This window comes from Phalacrocorax aristotelis, chromosome 3, assembly GCF_949628215.1.
Source record: "Phalacrocorax aristotelis chromosome 3, bGulAri2.1, whole genome shotgun sequence".
In the NCBI taxonomy this organism is placed as follows: Eukaryota; Metazoa; Chordata; class Aves; order Suliformes; family Phalacrocoracidae; genus Phalacrocorax; species Phalacrocorax aristotelis.
Window position 1 is genome coordinate 20,451,088 of NC_134278.1, and position 19,344 is coordinate 20,470,431.

Sequence of the window (19,344 nt, forward strand, 5' to 3'; positions counted from 1 at the left end):
GCAGAAAACTTGTATTTAAGGAATAAAAATACTGTCCTGCTGTGAGGTAGAAACTCAGCACTTAAAATATATGTACATTCTGTTACTTAGCTCTTCTGAGAGTGACTGTGAGCTGCCAGTGTGATGTTTGAAAAGGCAAATGACTGTAAGATGGTTCAGGAGAAAAGAACAGTGATGGAAGGGCTATGTGGCATGCTTGCCTGCAATGGGAGGAATGGAACTCAGTGAATTTAAAGTCCTCATCAATATTTCTGTTTCTGCAACAACAAGCCAGAACAACTCTCATCCTTTCTTAACGTGGATCTCAGAAGAGTCTTTCAATGGCTTTGTTACTGTGGTTTATTACAAGAACATCTCCTTGAGGCTGTCTTGAGATCTCCCCACAACCTCCAGCATGCACAGAATTGTGGTCCATTGCCAGCTGATGAGGGTGTGGTTAAAAAGCAAAAAAATAACTTTGCTAAACTCATTGAGCTAAATCACACACAATCACTGCCATGAGTTAACTTCTTTCAGTTGAGACACTTCAGAAATTCTAAATATTTATGGACTTAATTGGTTAAGGTGTCTTCGCTACCCCGTCTTCACAGAGGAGGCAGTCAAGATCAAATAAGCATGTGCAGCATAAGCCTATGAATATTTCATAAATGGAATAATGGCTTCTTTAGTGGTCTTGTCTAGAACACACTTGAACATCCATCAGATTTTTAGTCTTGCAACCTAAGATGTGAGGGTTCCTTAGCGTTCACCTTTTTGTGTTGTTGTTTTTTTTTTTTTTTTTTTTGGTGTGTGATTTATTCTGTTTAAAGCACAGCTGCCGTGGGAGGGATAAGAAAAGTAAAGTTTTAAACATTTATTTTAAAAAAAAGCATTCAGAAATCAAAAGGCATGTTTTCTCATTTATCAGGTAAAAGATTTCTGAGTTTTTTATCTTTCAAATACTTTCTAAGTGTTTAAAAAAAACCCCAATATATTTTACTTCAGATTGTAACAGCCATTTTTGTCATGAAAGGAAAACAAAGTCATTTCCTTAAAGAAAATGCAGGATATCAATTTATTGATAAATATTTAGTAGATTGCTGCAGTTGTTAAGCCTTTATGTAGAAATTTGCATCTTTTGCTTTACTGATATAATGACTGATAATCCTATTTTTTAAATGAGAAAATTCTGAAACTAAGATACTAATCTGTGTGCTAATATTACACACTCTACCAAGTGGATTGCTTAACACAAAAGAAAACTTGGTATTTCTAACATTTTTATGCTAGCCTTTATTTTCTTACAAGAACATTGCTTAATGTTACTGGTAACCATTTATACATACTAAGAAATATAGCATTTATTTTAATTTGGTATTTTTTTAATCCAGAAAGAATTAATTTCTCAGTCAAATTAGGGCATTAGAACATTTTCTATTTTCTAAATATTTTCTTCTTGGAGATGTTTTCTAATGGCTTGTGTCAAAGTGTGAGGGAAACAACTGACCTTCCAAATGCATGACATTAATTATTAATTTTTAGTCATTCTACCTAACAAAAAAAAACCCAAACCCGAGTGTGCATATAAAAACTTATTTATTAGATGAAGATAATGTAGTGAGGGAACAGAACTACATGTTTCCAGTTTACCATTCATCCAGAAATTTTTAGAACTTTAGAACTGGTCCTCTCACATTATTTTTCATAGTATGTTGTGAGAGAATAAAATTACAGTCCCCTCAGCCACCCTTCAGAAGAAAAGTTGATAAATTCTGCCCTTCGTCTACTTCATGCTTCTCAGTTCTAAGAATCAAAGAATCATAGAACTATTAAGCTTGGAAAAGACCTCTGGGATCATCTAGGAACGGTTACGCTCATCCATACCTGAGTCCAGCCAGCCCCAGTGTTCTGCTTGAAACAGTGGCTGTAGCAGACTCCAAGTAAAAGTTCAGTGGAGTAAATGTATTGGATAACTTGCCCTTAACACTCAGACAGACTTCTACTCTTTTCAGTCCAAGGATTTTTCTGAGCCTGGTTGGGTTCATCTGCTTAGTGTAACCCTCAGTAGATCTTTTTCCCAAGTACTTTCCTATTCTGTTCTTGGACATAAGTAAGCTTTATGCATGCAAGTGTCTTGTGAAGGAGTCCATTGGGTAGAGAACCACTTTCTCTTGTTACTGTTGAATCAGACTTCTACAGGCTTCATTCAGTGGCCCATAGCTCTGTTTTTGGAAGAGGGCATGAACAATTGGTTCACTGTCTCCGTGCTGCTTGCGATTTTTCCAGATAATTTCTGTACCCTCTAGAGATTAATATATGTTGGGTTTGGGGCTTTCTTTAAAGGATACTGCCTAGCCATTCCTCTTTCCAAATCAGTCCTTATGAGATCAAAATTTGAAGCAGAAAAAGAGACATCTCAGTCCTTACTGATGTTTTGATAAAAATGCATTGGAGTAATTGATATTTTCATTTTGAATACATAAAAATCAGTCCTTCAAAGCTAGGATAGGCTTTTCATATTCAGATACTTTGCTTTTGTAAAACCCCTTCCTTCACTGAGGATAACATATGCAGTTCTATTACCATCATATTGAATTCCATAGTTTCTTTCAGAACCTTTTATTTTGATTTCAAATCATGTGCTCTCATGCACAATTATAAAAGGGCAGTACGATATTACACTATTGTTGTTATTATTATGTCACCAGCTTTAGGTACTGATCCACTTAAGCACTTATGAACATTGTTAAATCATCCATATTCTGATAACCATTTTATATTGTTCAAGATTTCATTTTGTCCAGACTTTAGAAAAATGGCAATGTGTGATCTTTGCGCAATGCAAGAACAACAGGTAATTCTGTTGTCTAAAAGCAGATACTGGATCTTACTGCCTTTTATTTTATTATTTTTTGCTGTTAAGTCACATTATGTGTTTATAAAATATTGCCATGAATGGTTTTCCTTCAGTATCCAGTGAGGCCCTCAGAACTGCATGTGTTCATCTCCTGGGTAGCACAAATCCAAATCCTCACATGAGATCAATGTCTTAAAATATTACTTTGTTGTATTTTCCTTTCCTTCTGTAGTCAAGTTTTTTGCCTTTAAAGTAGTGGAGGGAAGAGTTCAGGATAAAAAGAAAGCTTGCCTACCTGTACTTTCACTTAGGTATGATTTAAAACTAAACTAAGGTTTTTTGAACCTGCATTTATGATTCTGAACTACTAGCTTTCTTTCATTTAAGCTCGCTTCTTGGATTTCCAGGAAGGAGACTTGCAGACTTCCTTCTGTTACGTTAGGCTTCCTTCTTATGTATGAACATTTCCCTCCCTTACGTCTTAGCTCTTCTGGAAATCCATGTAGTTCCTTTCAGGCTCATAGAAGACGTGCAGAAGAACATTGAACAAAAACTTATTTAGTAACTTCTGGGATTTCATTTTGTTAACAGAAGTCTACCATGAGTTCATTGGGAACTTGGCTCTATACATAGTTGGACATCCATACGAGGAAATATGTAATTTAATTCCTGCAAGTACTTAAGAATTGCTTGGGAAGGCAAGAATGACTTGGCCAACCTAACATGTGTGTGATTTTTTTCATATGTGTTGCTAAGAAATAGTGCAGGATGCATGTGCTGGCCTCACCCCTAAACTTTTGGCTGAAAAGAAAAGAATTTGATCTTTTTATAATAGTTTACGTGATAAAAGTTGAAATAAAGGCTTAAAAAATGGCTGGAATGCTGACAGAGACCTGCCCTTAGTCTTATTTTCGATACGTGATGCCATCTGTCTTGAGAACAGATTTTGGAAATACCTGATAAGAGATACTCTTGGTTGGTACTCTCCTATTGTCAGTGTTAATATTTGCTTCTGTTCTTTCCCCCCACTCTGAGCTTTGTTTGGCCAAGACTGCTTACTGAAGAACCTTTAATTTTTAATTTTTGAAATGACCCACTCAAGCTCTGTATATTGTCTCGTGCCTGGAATCTACTATGTGTCAAAAAATAAACAGTGCAGTTTATTATCCTGCATCAAGTGTCTTATGCAGTATTATTCTTTATATTAATGTAGAAAGGCTTTCAGGCAGTATTTGTGCTTGAGGAGTAGGTTTGGCCACAGTATTCTATCACTTGACACATAAGCAATATATAACCTTGCATGCTGGGAATTCTACATTCTTTAGGAAAAAAAAAAACTGAAAAATTTTTGGGAGACAACAAAGAGAACACATCTTATGTAGCATAGACTTCAGTGATGGAAGAGTTGTAATTTCTAGATTGTTAACCTGAGTGCTAAATAAATAGGATGCTCTTTGTGGACCTATAACAGTAAAATTTAGCAAAAGACAGAAATAGACATTGGTGTCATATACAAAAAGATTTAAGCAGTCTTGTATTGACAGCATATTTTTCTATTGATGTCAGTTAAAGTTCATGTAAGAAGTATGTATGTTTTAGTCTTTTTCATCCATCAAAGTGTAATATTTCTGCTGAGAAATCTTCTATTTAGTAGAATACTTCATGATATGGTAGGATTTAGGTAAAGGAGAAAAGTGATCCAACAAGATCCAGTGCAGTAATCTGCTTTTGTGAAATCCATCTTAATGAAACATTTTGAAATATGAACATGGTGTGCAAAATGACCAAATAAGTCTGCTGTCTGCCTAGCCACTTGAAATTTGTATAAATTTTCTATCTGATTAAAATGCAAGTGTTTTGCCCCCCCTGCCCCTTTAGATATTAAACAATCCGTTTCAGTAAGTGATTAGAAGTAAAAGTAATTTGCAGTGTCTGCAGCTTCATCTTTCCCCATGTTCACATGGAATTGGAGAATAACTTGCTGTACAACTTCAAAGAGAAAGTTGATTACTTTATGTCTTCTTTTCATTAACTATGGAGGTGCAGAGCTGTCTGCTCAAGGACGTGCAAGCCTCGTTTTGGAACAGAAGCCTTTAATTCTCGCAGATTGTAGATTACTGATCTGGTACCTGCTATTATTTTAATAGGCATAGATGTGACGGCATGGGCACCTGGGCCTTGATTTTGTTTCTTTTTATATTTTTAAAAGCTATCATACATTTATTGAAGAGTCTTTGACACTATAATTCTGTTCTTACAGGTAAAATTTGGCATTTTGACATGGAAAAAACAGTCTTGTAAGACTGTTCATGAAACTAAATGGGTGTGTGTGTTTAAGGCAGCTACAAATCAGTGCAATGTGCCCTTATTCTCCACCTACTGCTTCAGCAAATGATCTGAAACTTTATATTTTAGTTTATAAAGTAGTACAATTTTTTTGATATTTCTGAATCCATTACACTGCATAAGCCTTTGTAAAAATTACTTTGTGAGATAAAAATCAGCTCTAGCTTTTAATTTTTTCCGGTTTTTATCCTAGGATTTGGTAGTCTGTTATACTTGGAACAATAGCCTATTGTGCAGTTTTTGTCTTCAGTGGAACTAATTTCACTTTTGCTTTACATTTAGAAACATTGCCAGCTTTGTTTCATTATTTTAGCTCTCTAGTTCTGCAGCCTTGGAAGGAAAAGGACAATTAAAATTTACTTCTGGAAGATGGAGTCCACACCACAATTGTACACAAATTGCAACAGCGAATGATACCACTGTTCGAGGATGGGATACACGAAGCATGAGGTAATGAGAAATTGCAGTCTTGTTATCTAAAAAAGGCAATCTCCTTTGGAGATGGATTTTTCATTGCTCCTAACTTTTTTTTTTTTTTTTTTTTAAGATTAGGAATGTGGCAAAGCTATCGCTTATGAAAGGAATGGTTGGGCTTGTGTAGCTGATACAGTCACAATTTACTAAAGGGGTTTCTCCTGGGTTTTTCCCCCCTCAGCTTCAATTCTAACTTGTATATTGAGTTTTACTGAACTATGTACTAGTCTCAAGATGACTTGTTCAATCAACAAATCAAACCATTACTTGAATGATGTTGTTTGGTAATTCAACCTGGAAGTGATTTAACATCAGTCCTGTCTATACTACAAAGTGTCTTCGTAGCATACTATTTAAAGGTAATTTTAATCTCTGAAGGAAATTCACAGGTTAAGTTCACTCTTTGCTGATTTTAACAAATAGTATACTAAAACCAGCTAAAACCATGACAACTATATTAAAGATTGTAGCATGCTAGTTATATGAAACTACTGAATCTATCAAAATCATAACCTAATCAATTAAGGCTTTCAATATACCTAATAAGGTGTTTTCCCCCCGCTCAGTTGTGATTTTGATAAGAAAAGGAATGATGTTGTGCACATCTGTTGCCATGACTACTAAAGCCTGTGCAAGCTTTTTTAAGATACGCTTTATCCCCTTAGCACATAGTAATTTATCACTAAACCAAGAAGACTGATGTCTTGTAATAACTTTTGTTGCCTTAAAGGGGGATGGCTTTAAATTTAGTTCTGTGGTTCCTGCCAGCTCAGGGGTGTAGCAATAAATCCCCATCTTTGCTAGCCTTATGTGTTTTTGCCAAAATCGTTAATTTAATAAACAAAAGCTAAAAATACAAGTATAATAATTAGGTCACTTTCTGTAGGTTTGTCACTAGGTTTGAAAGACCTGTTCTTTGCCCTGTAAAAGGATATATAAAAATCTGCCTTCATATATATGTGTATAGTTTCATTTATGAAGGCTCTTAAATGAAGCATACGAGAGGAAAGAAAGGTCAAAGGAAAAAGGTGGTTTGTTGTTTTTTGTGGTGTTAGGGTTTTTTTAAGTCGCTTTTTTGAGATGTTTTTGTAATCATCCTATTCTTAGCATGCAGACTTTAAGATTAAAGCCTGTGTTTCTAAATAACGAATGTACATGGAAAATGTGTAAATAGAAATAGTAAATAGAAAATGTTAAGTCTGCTTCATGCTCTATCTTGTTAGAAAAAGCATGGCTGTCTTGTATTAAGTGAGTAACTTTTGTGAAAGATAGATAGTCCAGGTATTAAAAAGATACTCAATGAAAGGGTAGCTTGGTTAACAAAAGCAAACCCCACAATTTGAATTACTTTAAGTGAAGCTCAGATTAGACAGCCCTTGTACCAATTTACAAGTACTGGGCTATGCCAAAGAGCTGTTTGCAGTGTACTTGAAATATATGTGCAAGAATAAGTCTCATCTGCACTGTAACATGTCTAGAATTATGTGAATATTTGATAATGACTTAGAGGTTGGAGCTTAAAGTTAGAACAGTATAAACTGTGGCAGTGTAAGAAGCAAAAAATGAGGGGGGTGTATGGTGGAAATCAAGGACAGAAAACTGCTCTACCAGCAAAGAATAAGAGAGGAGAGATACTAAAGAAGTAGCTAGAATAATTAGTTCCATGGACAGTGGTTATGATAGCTTTTAAGATCAAGTGAATGATTTTGGACATAGCAAACAAAGAAGGTGGGAGGGAAAGAGGTTAGTGGGAAGAATCCTAGAATGGACTGGGAAGCAATCTTAATCAGAGAAGAGCTTGTGAAGCAGAAGAGACAGACACTAGGCTGAATGGAGTTAAAGAGAGAATTGTATCAGGAAAATTCAAGACTCCCAAGAATAAGTTCTAAAAATATGGAAGAAAAAGAGCACGAGAGGGTGATGCCAGTAGCTGGAGAAAATTTTCATGTCGTCTGGCCTTAATTTTATGATGTAGGTGGGAAATCCAGCGTAGGTGTTATTGCTGTAGGTAGGATGATAGAATGGAAGAAAAGCATACTTGGGAAGGAAAGGGATCAAGTGGTCAGAATAATAGTTAAGCTGGCCTAAAAGGCTTTCATGGTAAACACTACTGAATATACAGTGGACAGTGGTATTTCTTTTTAAGCCCTTACATCTCCATGAACAGCACAAGAAGTGCAAGAAAGAAGTGAAAGGTGCAATAAAGGAGGCAATAAGTGTATTTATTGCTGCAGGCATGCTTGAGAATTAAAAATTTTCCCATAAGGATGTTTCAAGAAATTAAGAGGAAATGCTGAATTTGGTTCCCAGAATGCCTGGCAGAAAGGCATACTTGAGTGATATCCTTAACCTCTCAAACTCTGAGCAGTGTTGAAGTTTGATATCTAGGTGATATCCTCTATCCCGAGTGACTGCCATAGCTGTCAGGATAGGGCTTAGTATAGGCCTGGTATGTGTACTCTCCTGTGGAGCTACTTTGCTTTGTATTAGTAGCTAGGTATTAAAAGCAAGACACTTCTCTATCTGGTCTACAGAGGAGAACATGTATACAGCACGGGAAATACAAAGTTTGGGGCAGTCAGTGTTTTCTGAAGAGAAACATATTTCATTTAAAAACAGAAAAATCACAAAGTGTTGACAGATTCTAGTGAAGATTGTAGGAGACTTAGATTTAAGCAGAGCTTTGGTAGATGGTAGCTTTGAGAATGGTCATGGGAACAGCTACAGCCTTTCCATAGAACTGGTAATGCAATAACAGAAACAAACAAAAAAACAGCCCAATGTTTAAAAGGCGAGGTACAGACAAACTGATGGAACATGATGTTTTGAATAAGGATGCTAGCTTGTTAGCAGTACTACAAACGTTTTCTGAGGTGGTCCACATGAGTATGAGCGTAGCTGAGTAGTTTAAGGACCACAGGTAAATTAATGATAAATGCCAGAGGTCAAGAAGGTAAGTTCAAAACAGAAAATAATAAAAAGCTGCTGTTCATATCTATTGCCTCCCTTGCATCTCAGCTTTTCGTATAGGGAGAACTAGATGTCATAAATACCAATTTGGTATAATTACTCAGGGGTGGAGAAGCTCTTAGCTGAAAATATTGTGGTTTAGTAGCAGACATTTCATGACAGTTTTTAGAGAGCTGTGCTAGAATCCTCTGGAACTACTGTTTCCATTTAGCTCCAGATGATCGTAACTCAAACAAGGAAAGAGCAAAGCTTCAGTGCAAGCTGAGAAATCTATACAAGTCACTGTTGTTAACAGCTGGGATTTCCCTAAACTATGCACTAGCAATGGGAACTCTAGGTCTGTGGGTACTAAGGGTATTATGCAAGTTTCCAGGGAAACAGGTTCCTGTCAGTGGAACGTAGTTAGCTTTTTATAGACCATTTAATTTTTTTAATGTGTTTTACAGACAGATATATTGCATAGAAAATGCACATGGACAGCTGGTACGAGACCTAGACTTTAATCCCAATAAACAGTACTACCTGGCTAGCTGTGGAGATGACTGCAAGGTGAAATTCTGGGACACAAGAAATGTCACTGAACCAGTGAAGACGCTAGAGGAGCATTCCCACTGGTAGAACAAATTATCTGCATGCTGTTTTGTGGGTGGATGGCTTATGTAATTTATTCAGCTAATTATTTTACTGTTTTGGAACAATGCGAAATAACTATGTGCTATTGTGAATAATCATTTTTCTGCACGGAGGAAAGGTTTCAACATGTGAATGTTCCTTGTGTGATTGCAAATTAAGAGTTTAGACAACGTTAGTCTAATTGGCAAGAAACTGTTGTTAACATTGTTGGGAGATAGGGTACACCTTTGAGAAGTGCAGCACAGAACGTGGCTTGAAGGGGCCAGCTGGGACATGGGCATGCCTTCCCAAATTGAGCCTGATCTGCTGCACCTGATGTGCACAAAGTCCCTGAGCTGTTTTGGTTACAACAGCTGCCATCTATCCTTCTGTTGTCAAGTGGTGGAAATGCTCAATAATTCAGCCCTACTTTTTTCATGCTCTTTGCAGCCCTTAAGCCAAAATACGCAAGTGAGTCATTTTATTTTCTGAGATAATATTTAGAGCCCGTATCTACCATTCTGGCCTGTGGCTGGAGCAAGGAGAGAATCTTGTCGGACATTTGCAGACTTCAGTGGTTAAGAAAAGATGAGCAGTTCATATTTTATAAAATCTGGGTTGGAGTAATTCCTGCAAAATAAATCTGGACCCTGAAGCTATTTTGAGGGGAATGAAGATGTGAATTAACAGAAACAGCACTTATACTTCTTTCCAGAAGATTAAAAGAAAAAGAATAAAACAAGAACCATAAGACATTTCGTATTAACTTGATGTGTGATATAAAAATTGAAGAGAAGTAAAATCCTACTTTAGTTTTAGGGTCTATTTTAAACTTTACTATAAGAATGTTGTGAGATTTTTGTTTAACAGGTTATTTCTAATCCGTATTTTGCTTTGGGGAAATTCTTATATTTAGACCTTAAATGTTTTTCTGACTTACTGAACAATGAATTGTCATGTACCCTCAAGGAATGATACCACTCAATGGTGTGCTTTGTTTTTGGGATTTTTTCTTTTTCACTTATTTGTTGAATTTTAAAGACACCTCATAGGAAACAGGAGACATGGAAGCTTAAAAGCCAAATGAAGATGGCAAAAAACCTGTCTTTGGAATGAGGCATGTCACTTATATGCGCACTTACAATATTTAAGTCAAAGATCAATTTTTAGTGCTGTTTTTGGTTTTGTTTTGTTTTGTGTTGTTTTTTTTTTTTTTTTTTTAAATCGTTTAACATTACCTGTCAAGAATAGCCTCTTCTTTCTGATTTTCATTTTTTAGGGTCTGGAATGTCAGATACAATCATTCTCATGATCAGCTGATCCTTACAGGAAGCAGTGATAGCAGAGTTATCCTGTCTAATATGGTATCAATTTCTTCTGAACCATTTGGGCATATGGTAGATGATGACGAACTGAGTGACCAAGAGGACCAACATCAAGAGGAGAAGTATGAAGTTTCCCAAGTTTTATGCAGATGCTCCTAGTTTGTCTTTTCATTGTAATGGTTAACATGCTGGTTTTTTGCTGATTAGGATTTTTATATACAGGCCTTTCACGTAAGTAGTTCCAATTCCTGCTTGATTCTTCTTTACTCAAAGTCTTGGGTGGAATCCACTCTTTGAATCTGATTGGTGCGGTCACTGTGTGCTCACTGGTAGCATGGATATGGTGATGCTGAGGACCAGTCCTAAAATACACTGGATCAGTGAAAAGATTCACGTTAAGGGATCTCTGGATCAAGTCAAGCACACAAAATAATCTGGGTTAAGTAAAAGATGAAAATCAGCTTTTTGCGTTTTCTGTGTGTGTGTGTGTTCTAACCTTTAGGAGATGTTAGCAGTCTAATGGTGAGCTTCTGCACAGGTGGAAGACAGGAAGTATGAATACATTAATTTATGTTAATTTTTGTAAATTTCATTCTTAATATTGCTGACTGCTCTAGAAACCAAGAACTCATTGGTTACAAGCAGAACAGAAGTTTGGTTTTGACTCTTTTGGCAGAGAATAACGCGTTACTACAAGCATTTGTAAACACTGTTCCAGTTGGGTGTGTGAGGAATCATGTACGTTGCGTGTGAATTTGGAGGGATGCGATTATTGATAGTTAACTGACATGCTGAAATAATAATTTTTCATCCTCCATTTTTGTCTGCTTTCAGCTTTTTCATTGTGCAATATATTATGCTTCTGTACTCTTTAGGAATATATATACACACGCAGGTATATAGGGAGCCCTGTAGATCTAGTGTGGGCTGAGGCTTTCTAATTTTGCCATGAGCTTACATGGTGATCTTCAGCAAACTGTTCTTTACAAAGTGAAGACAATGATACTGAACCTCATGCAAAATATTTTGAGACCAACAGGATTTAGTCTGTATTTTTCTATTCTTTGCAATTGTAATATCCACGTTCTACACATTTGCACTGAGCAGTCGTTTTATGTTTGTTGATGTATTTTAATATGCAAAGCTGTTTGCAATGAAATAGGCAGATTACCTCCTGAACTGTCTTTTTAAATGAAGAACAGTCAGATGGGGTGACGAACAAGGAAAAAAACAAAAAAGATCCCCTGCTTACTCAGCTGTGTTTGCTAGATGCTTCAGTTAAAATTCTGAATCAAGTTTAGGATAATTCTCTAGCTGCATTTTTAAGGTTGATCTTGCACCTTTATTTTATTAATAGAGGTGGAGTTTTGCTCCAAATAATTTTGACGTTTTGGCATCACATAAAGGACTCGGAAACCTTGTTTTTTAATATTAAATAAGGAAGCTGTCTCATATATAGGAATGGTTAATTTTAAATGTACAAAATGCAAGTGCCTGGAAAATCAATGCATCAAGTTAAGTACCTAGAAAGCTGTTCATGTCAACTGTACATACTTATTTTCTAGAACATAACTAATCTACAGCTTTTCAAGTATGATGTACCTTTTGATTCCTTACCTTTGGCTGGGGATTGCAGTTTATTCTGCTCTGGATGGAAGATAAAGAGCATTAATGGAAGTGAGAAAGAGACTACAGTTTCCCGTTTGTATATTGTGGGAATGTATTAATATAAATAACATCGCAAATCAATAGTGTCCTGACAGATGTAGGTTATCTGGAGTTCTGAATTTCTGTTGAGTGTAGACAGTGTAGATTGCATCATTAAAACACAAGTAATTTTGTCTAGTGTAGGAAGTCTTGAAACCAAGAATTTGCAAAGCAATACAACAAATATAATGCATTTTTTCCTTTGGCTATGGGATGGATGTAAACCACATCATGAACGACCTGTATTGTAATGATGTAAAGCCCTTGCCTGTTCCCAGATACTGCCTTTGCTTTCTATATACATGCTTTTCATCTGCTAATCTGTTCTCTGTAAAACCTGGGAAAGCACATTAGTTTTTGTGATATTCACTTGGTACTGTGAGAGTCTTGTTTTGGTTCGCCCCACCCTGACCCATTATGAGTTGAGTGGGAAGGACGTTTACAAGGTGTCACCAGCTTAGAACTATTGCCAGATGAATGTCTGTTTAGCTCTGAGCACACTAACGAAAGAGGGCATAACAGCTGTTGGGAATACTTCTTCTTAGGTAACCGCTAGTGCAAATTATTTAGCCTTCAGTACCCCTTTCCCTCCTGGAGATCTCTTTGAAGAGTCTGTTACACCATTCCATGGGTACTGTCTCTTCTATAAAACACAGAGTTTTATTGTATGGTTTGGTTGGGTGTGGGGATTTGTGTGTGGTTTTTTTTGCTTGGGTAAGTTCTAGACTTTCAAGAAGGTATTATATTCTCATGGGGTTCATTTTGATCCTGTCTCAGAGGACATCTGGTTTGCTCTTAAATAGCACACAAATCTTGAAAGAGAATATGTCTTTTTTGAGCATATCTTGAAATACACCAGGAAGAGCAGGTATCTGTACAACTAATATCTCCAGTCATTAACCTTCAGACTGAGTGACCAATCCTCTCAAAAAAAGAATGTTGAAATATCAAGTGGAGAGAAGGAAAAAGGCTCTTTCCTCGTGGGCTACCTATTTTTCATGTTCTGAATAAAACAACTTCTAAAAATACTCCTTGGATGAAATATAAAAATGAAGAGTATGTATCAGTTGTATATTCAAATTCTTTTTTTCTACTTCATAAAAATCTCCATATTTTAAAAACATTGACTTGTAATACTATTCTACACAGCTAAGACTTCTGAGATCTTTAAGACTCGTTAATTTTTTATATGTTTTTGAGTAAACTTTATTTAATTTCTTGGTTGGAGACAAAACCAAGTAATCACAGAATCACAGGTTGGAAGGGACCTCAGGGATCATCTAGTCCAACCTTTCTAGGAAGAGCACAGTCTAGACAAGATGGCCCAGCACCCTGTCCAGACGACTCTTGAAGGTGTCCAATGTGGCCAAATAAACCACTTCCCTGGGGACATTATTCCAATGGTTGACTGCTCTCATTGTGAAGAAATTTCCCTCTCGTGTCCAGTCGGAATCTCCCCAAGAGCAACTTGTATCCATTCCCCCTTGTCCTCTCCTTGTTGAACTTCATAAGGTTCTTGTTGGCCCACTCTTCCAGCCTGTCCAGATCTTTCTGCAGAGCAGCTCTCCCTTCTGGAGTGTCTACTTCCTTTCATTGTTCAACCATGTAGAACTATACATGAGTCTACCCACTCATTTATTCTTGCCAGGTTTTCTGTAGTAAATGCCTAGTTTTTAAGGTTCATAACCGAAAAATAATTATTTGGAGTTAACTTTTTAAAGAAAAGAATACAGGTTCACCAAGTAATGAATAGACAACTAAGCAAAAGTTGCTGTATGCTATTCTTACTAAGGAGTTACTCTTTGTTTCTCCTTTGGATGTTTGTCCATGTATGTGTTGACATCTTGGGAGTATATATGCTCCCATCTTGGAGACCAGAACACACTTCCATAAGCAATATAACTAGGACTATTGCATGAGGATCCGTCTCTTGACACAGTCGAGTGACCCTCAGTTCCTCTTAACTGTGGATTCAGATCAGAGCAACTAGTATCTCTTCCCTACTTTTTGACTGCTATTGTAGTTGTTTCTCTCATCAATCATAAAAATGTAAGAGCAGCCTCCCTGTGTCATATCAAAGGTCTCCTTAGCCTGTATCATGTGTCTGATAGTGGCCAAGAGGGAAGATTATAAAAACAGGAACAGCAGATGATACTTCCCCTGGGTATGCTTCTAGCCCCTGTCTTTGCAGCTCAGGGACCTTTACTGCCTTCTGAATAATCTTTGGAGACTTCTGATTCCTCCCTTTAGGGTTTTCTTTTGCCATCAGCCATATTCTTGAGTTTGCCTCTTCTCGCTGTGTTTTTGTTTGTTCCAAAACATGCTAGCTGTGCATGCATTGCCTTTGTGAAATGTATCTCAGAGAAATATGCCAACTGCATTTGTTTTCTTGCACTGAATAAGGAAAGGCTTCAGTGCTTTCTGTTTGGTAAGCCCAAAGCCTCTGTTGAAAGTAGGTAGTCTAAGAAGAGGATTGAGCTGTCCACAGAGAGGAATTATAGGCATGCAGCCAGAGGAGACGAATGGTGTATTATGGTCAAGTCCCTGGTCTGGATAACTTAATGCACAGTTCAAATATGGCAAAAAATGAGCTGAGAAATGGGAAATGAAATGCTGTACTCCTAGCTTAATTTCTAGCACTTTGATCCAGAGGTAGAAAAAAGTATGAAGAAAAAAAAAAAAGAAAACACAACAGATGAGGTAAGTATTTGAGGTGCATTTAACTTTCCCTAAAGCAAAGCTGTATAAGAACATAGGGAGTGCTTTGAATGCCTGAGTTTGAAAAAAATATTTAAAACATAGGGTCATTTCACATCTATGATGCAACCATTCAAGGCAGGCTTTTTCTTGGCATCTTTCTTCAATGGTTTTGCATTCTGGTGTTGCAAGGACTTCCTCCCTGTAACACTGACTGAGCTTCACTTAATTCCAAAGCTCCTGAAGATACTTGTCAGTTCCCTTTTAGACATCTGTAGAGCATTGAGAACTGTCTTCCTCCAAAGGAAGCTGGTGATTATGTTATATCCTTTCTTCATTCTTTGGTCATCTAAAGTCCTTATATTAGTGAGTGAGTCCATATTTGGTTGTATTAAAGCAGTCTGACAGTCATTTTGATTCAACATTGCTATTTCTAACAATAAACAAAAATACCAGGTTCTTGCAACTTAGTGTGACCATTTTTATTCACTAACCAGGATTCCTTTTCTTTAGTTATTGCATTATGTTTATTTGCCCTATTTGTTTGAATTTTAAACTCTGAACACCTCTGTTTGGCATGCTGATGATACACAGCACGCGAAGACCATCTGCCACCTTAGGGACACTAACAGCAAGATAAATACTGCATCTACAGCAGTGTTCTTCATGACTTCTATGGCCAGTACTTTTTTGACGAGGCTCAACTGATAAGGGAGGACTTGATTTTTAAGAGAAAAAGCCTCTTCTGTATCCATACCAATGAAAAGATTTATATGGTCAATAGCATTTTGACCTTATGTGTTAGTCCTGAAAAGGAAGCCATCTTTAAAGTTTAGTTTTGCAGAAGGAGCTACCTGTTCTCTTTGGGGTTTACAGGCTTAAGATGTCTGCTGTGTTTTCACTGGCAGAACTGATTACTAAGGTCAGTATGCTGCCTTCTCCCTTATGCTACATTTTTTTTGACAATATGGTCTTCTAAGCTTATCCTTATATTTGTTATTTGTTGACAATTCTACTGGAAATTCACATTAGGAAATGCATTTTGTAGTGTTTTTCGTGAAGCCTTATGTTTCTATCTTTTTCACCAAAGGTGTTAGCCACGCTGTCCTTTAGTACAAACAGAACAAGATCTCACCATTGTGCATTTAAAGCTGCAAGATATAAAGGATTTGTCTTTCCAGTAGAGTATCTCACTGAGATAGTGACGTTTTAAATGAGACCTTAAGTGTAGGAATATCTTCAGCAATTGGAATGGACCAGAGACAAAATAGTGGTTAGCCTCTCTGTAGGAAAAGATTTCCTTCAAAATTCCGTCTATAGGAGGTTGTGGTTTCTCCTTTTTGTGATAAAGTGTGGTTTGGAGCCTTTTGAATGGTAAATAATGTGGTTTCATGATAATACATACGAACTCTGATCTAACATAACACCTTTGTATATATATCCGTGGCTTCAGGAGAGTGAATTGTCAGCATTGATATTTTGAAAAGTATTTGCCAAACACTCATGATAAGCCAGGCTTTCAGGGTATTTTCACACAGCTGCCAATAGTGTTAATTTTGATATTTTGCTTGTGGTATTTATGTCTTGGAGAAATCTAGAAATCATAGGATTATACTGTGGAATCAACCAAAAGACTCAATTAATTAAAACAGCTTAAATAGTTTCTGTTTTGGGGAACACCAGTGTTCAGGACATTACTTGGTTGGATGTATAAGAAGCTGGGCCAAACCTCATGCAGCAGCACTTTCCAATTCCTAGACTATTTTGCTTTAAAAATGTGGTTTTTTTCTGTACTACTTCTTTATATAACTTTCACTAGTAGATATACCTTCCTAAAGTTATTTTTTGTTTTAGGACAGCTGTGAAACCTGATATATTCAAATAGGTATATCTTGTTTTTAAAGATGCCATTTTCATCTAGAAGCAGTTCAGAAGGCTGGTTTTGAGTAAAAAAAAAAAAAAAGTGATAATGCTCACAATAGTATGAATGGTCAACTACTATATATAAAAATTGTGTTCCAGTATAAGCATCCTTGAGTTCTGTCTGTCTTAACAGGGTGAATAAGGAAGTAGTGTGTTGTCTAAGCTTAGCAGAAACAAAACCTTACAGTTGCTAAGTTTTCTCCTACAGCTACAGGGAAAGGGCATCCATGGGCCTTGTTCTAGAATCCAATGGCATGCTTTTCAAGATTCATTTTGGATGCTGCCATACATGTTGCTGCTCTGTTGAATCACACCTATTTCATAGTAATTTTTAGATAAAAGAGGATTTAATTTTGACTGTGATACGGAATTAATGATTTTTGGTGACTCTGAAAAATGTATTTTATTGAACGTTGTGGTGACAAAACAGAATCGCAAGCACTGCAAACTTAAGTGGTTGTTAGCATGAGAAGTAATTGGAAATAACAGCTCTCTACATGAAAACAATTATCCAAGGCTTAACAGGCTTCTCTCTCAAGTCTGTAACACAATTAACCTCAAAGTTATCTAGTAAAAGGAAAGCTCATTTCCTTTCATAGGAAAAGCTGGTAGGGGTCTTGCTGTGTGAATAAGGCTACAAAGAGAAAGCAGTCCAGTTTCATCTCTGTGTGGCACAGGTCTTAAATTTATGCAGGATGAAGGTAGAGATTACATATTTCTTACTCAGAGTTCTTGATGGCGTAAGTCAGTTGATGCAATGCAAGAACATCTATAAGGAGAGAAAAAGGTATTTTAGTCTGGCCAGGAAAAGTCTTTAAAACAGTACAGGAAAATGAGAAACGAAAGGAAAGGGGCAGGGAGATTTAAGACAAGGAAGAAAATAGCTTACCAAGCTTGCGGGGCATAACAAGTGTTTACCAAGTATGCTTATCAAATATAGTCTAGCCAGACTGCTCTATCAAGGGATCAATAGGCCAAGCACCTGCATCTGTGGTACACTAAACTAGCTATAGCATAACAACTTCATTTTTACACCCATACTTGCAGCTTTCCTATAAAAACAGAAGTCTCTGTGTTTTGGCAACAGTCTGAATTATACATATTAAAGTAGCATAGAATAAAGTTTACTTCATAGCTACCTCTGTACAGGTACTCATCCTGTTTCTGAACTTCTCTAACCAGGAAGAAATTTAAGGTCCTGAACTCTTCTCTCTGTTCCAAAACCTGCCAAAGATCTGCTGACTTTATCCCAATATCCAGTCCATTTGAATGCCCTCCTCTTCCCTGCCTGGTGTTATGCACCTAACCTAAGGCAGCAGATACCTTGGGCATTGTCATCAGGAGTTGATAACTATCAAGTGGAAAGTTTCTGAGATAAGAATAATGCACATGAAAGTACTATAGTATTCATTTAATCATTGCTAAATTATGAATAGAAAATTAAAAAAAAATACACTTATCAGTGCTATGATATGTTAGGCTCTGAAAATACCTATTGTATGTTAAGGAGAAATAAAATTGTAGCAACTGATAAAAATAGAAGGATAATTAAAATACCTAAATAGGCAAAACTATCTTAAGACAAATATAAGTTGTTTCGTATGTGTTCCACTAGTATGTGCTGTGACCAAAATAATTTTTTTGTAGACTGTTTTTAATATATATATATATATAGTTAAAAGGTGTTTGCTTAAACAAATGTCAGTGTTACAGCTGTTGAGTCTATAACTTCTTGCATTAACCAAATAATATTTAATATCTGTGGAGTTAAAAGGGTCTGAGCTGATTCTTTAATAAATAAATATGTGTAAAAGCTGTATAGAAACTCACTGAGAGTAAATAGATTGAGTGGGACTCAGAAACTGAACAATTTTAAATATCCTAGATTTATATAGATGCAAAAATAGTATCCTCAGCCTATTCTTGGATTACCAAAAAAAGTACACACATAGCTAAAATGCAGAGAAATCTGAGGTGTTTTCTTGGAAATCTGTCTCCCCTCAACAGTAACCTCTTGGAAAAAACCCACCACAAGTAACCTTGCTCTTCCTGTTTTTTAAAATTATTTTAAATAGGCTGTCACATACATGAAATAAATTCTGCTCTTTATTCCACTAGCAGAATCCTGGGCTCATCACCCATTGTGTAATTCAAAGGTTAATCTGTGTTCATTCATAGTATTTGTAAAGGGTGCTTATGGACAGTTTATTCTCAATTTATATTGTTCCCGAGACACATGTCATTCTGAGATGATTTTTTTTGTTTGTCCTGATGATCTTCCATAAGGATTTTCTGAGATTCTCAATAACTCGCTCAAGGCTATGCTGTTCTTATCCACAAGTAGTCTATACATAATGTTATCATACATCTATGCTATTTAAAACACAAAAAACACCAAAATCTGAACTAATGTGGCCTGAAGAACAACAAGAAATAGCATGCTTTCTTTTTCTG

The 19,344-nt window shown here is 36.4% G+C and overlaps 1 protein-coding gene across 3 annotated transcripts in view; it reads left to right on the plus strand.

Moving 5' to 3' along the window:
- EIPR1 (EARP complex and GARP complex interacting protein 1) overlaps positions 1-19,344 on the plus strand; it is a 145,943-nt gene that overhangs the window by 69,392 nt on the left and 57,207 nt on the right. For all 3 annotated transcript variants that reach the window (XM_075086893.1, XM_075086890.1, XM_075086891.1), the window contains exons 6-8: positions 5,496-5,632; positions 9,073-9,240; positions 10,518-10,685. In XM_075086893.1, the coding sequence (XP_074942994.1) occupies positions 5,496-5,632; positions 9,073-9,240; positions 10,518-10,685 (473 nt within the window). The remainder of the gene's footprint in view (positions 1-5,495; positions 5,633-9,072; positions 9,241-10,517; positions 10,686-19,344) is intronic.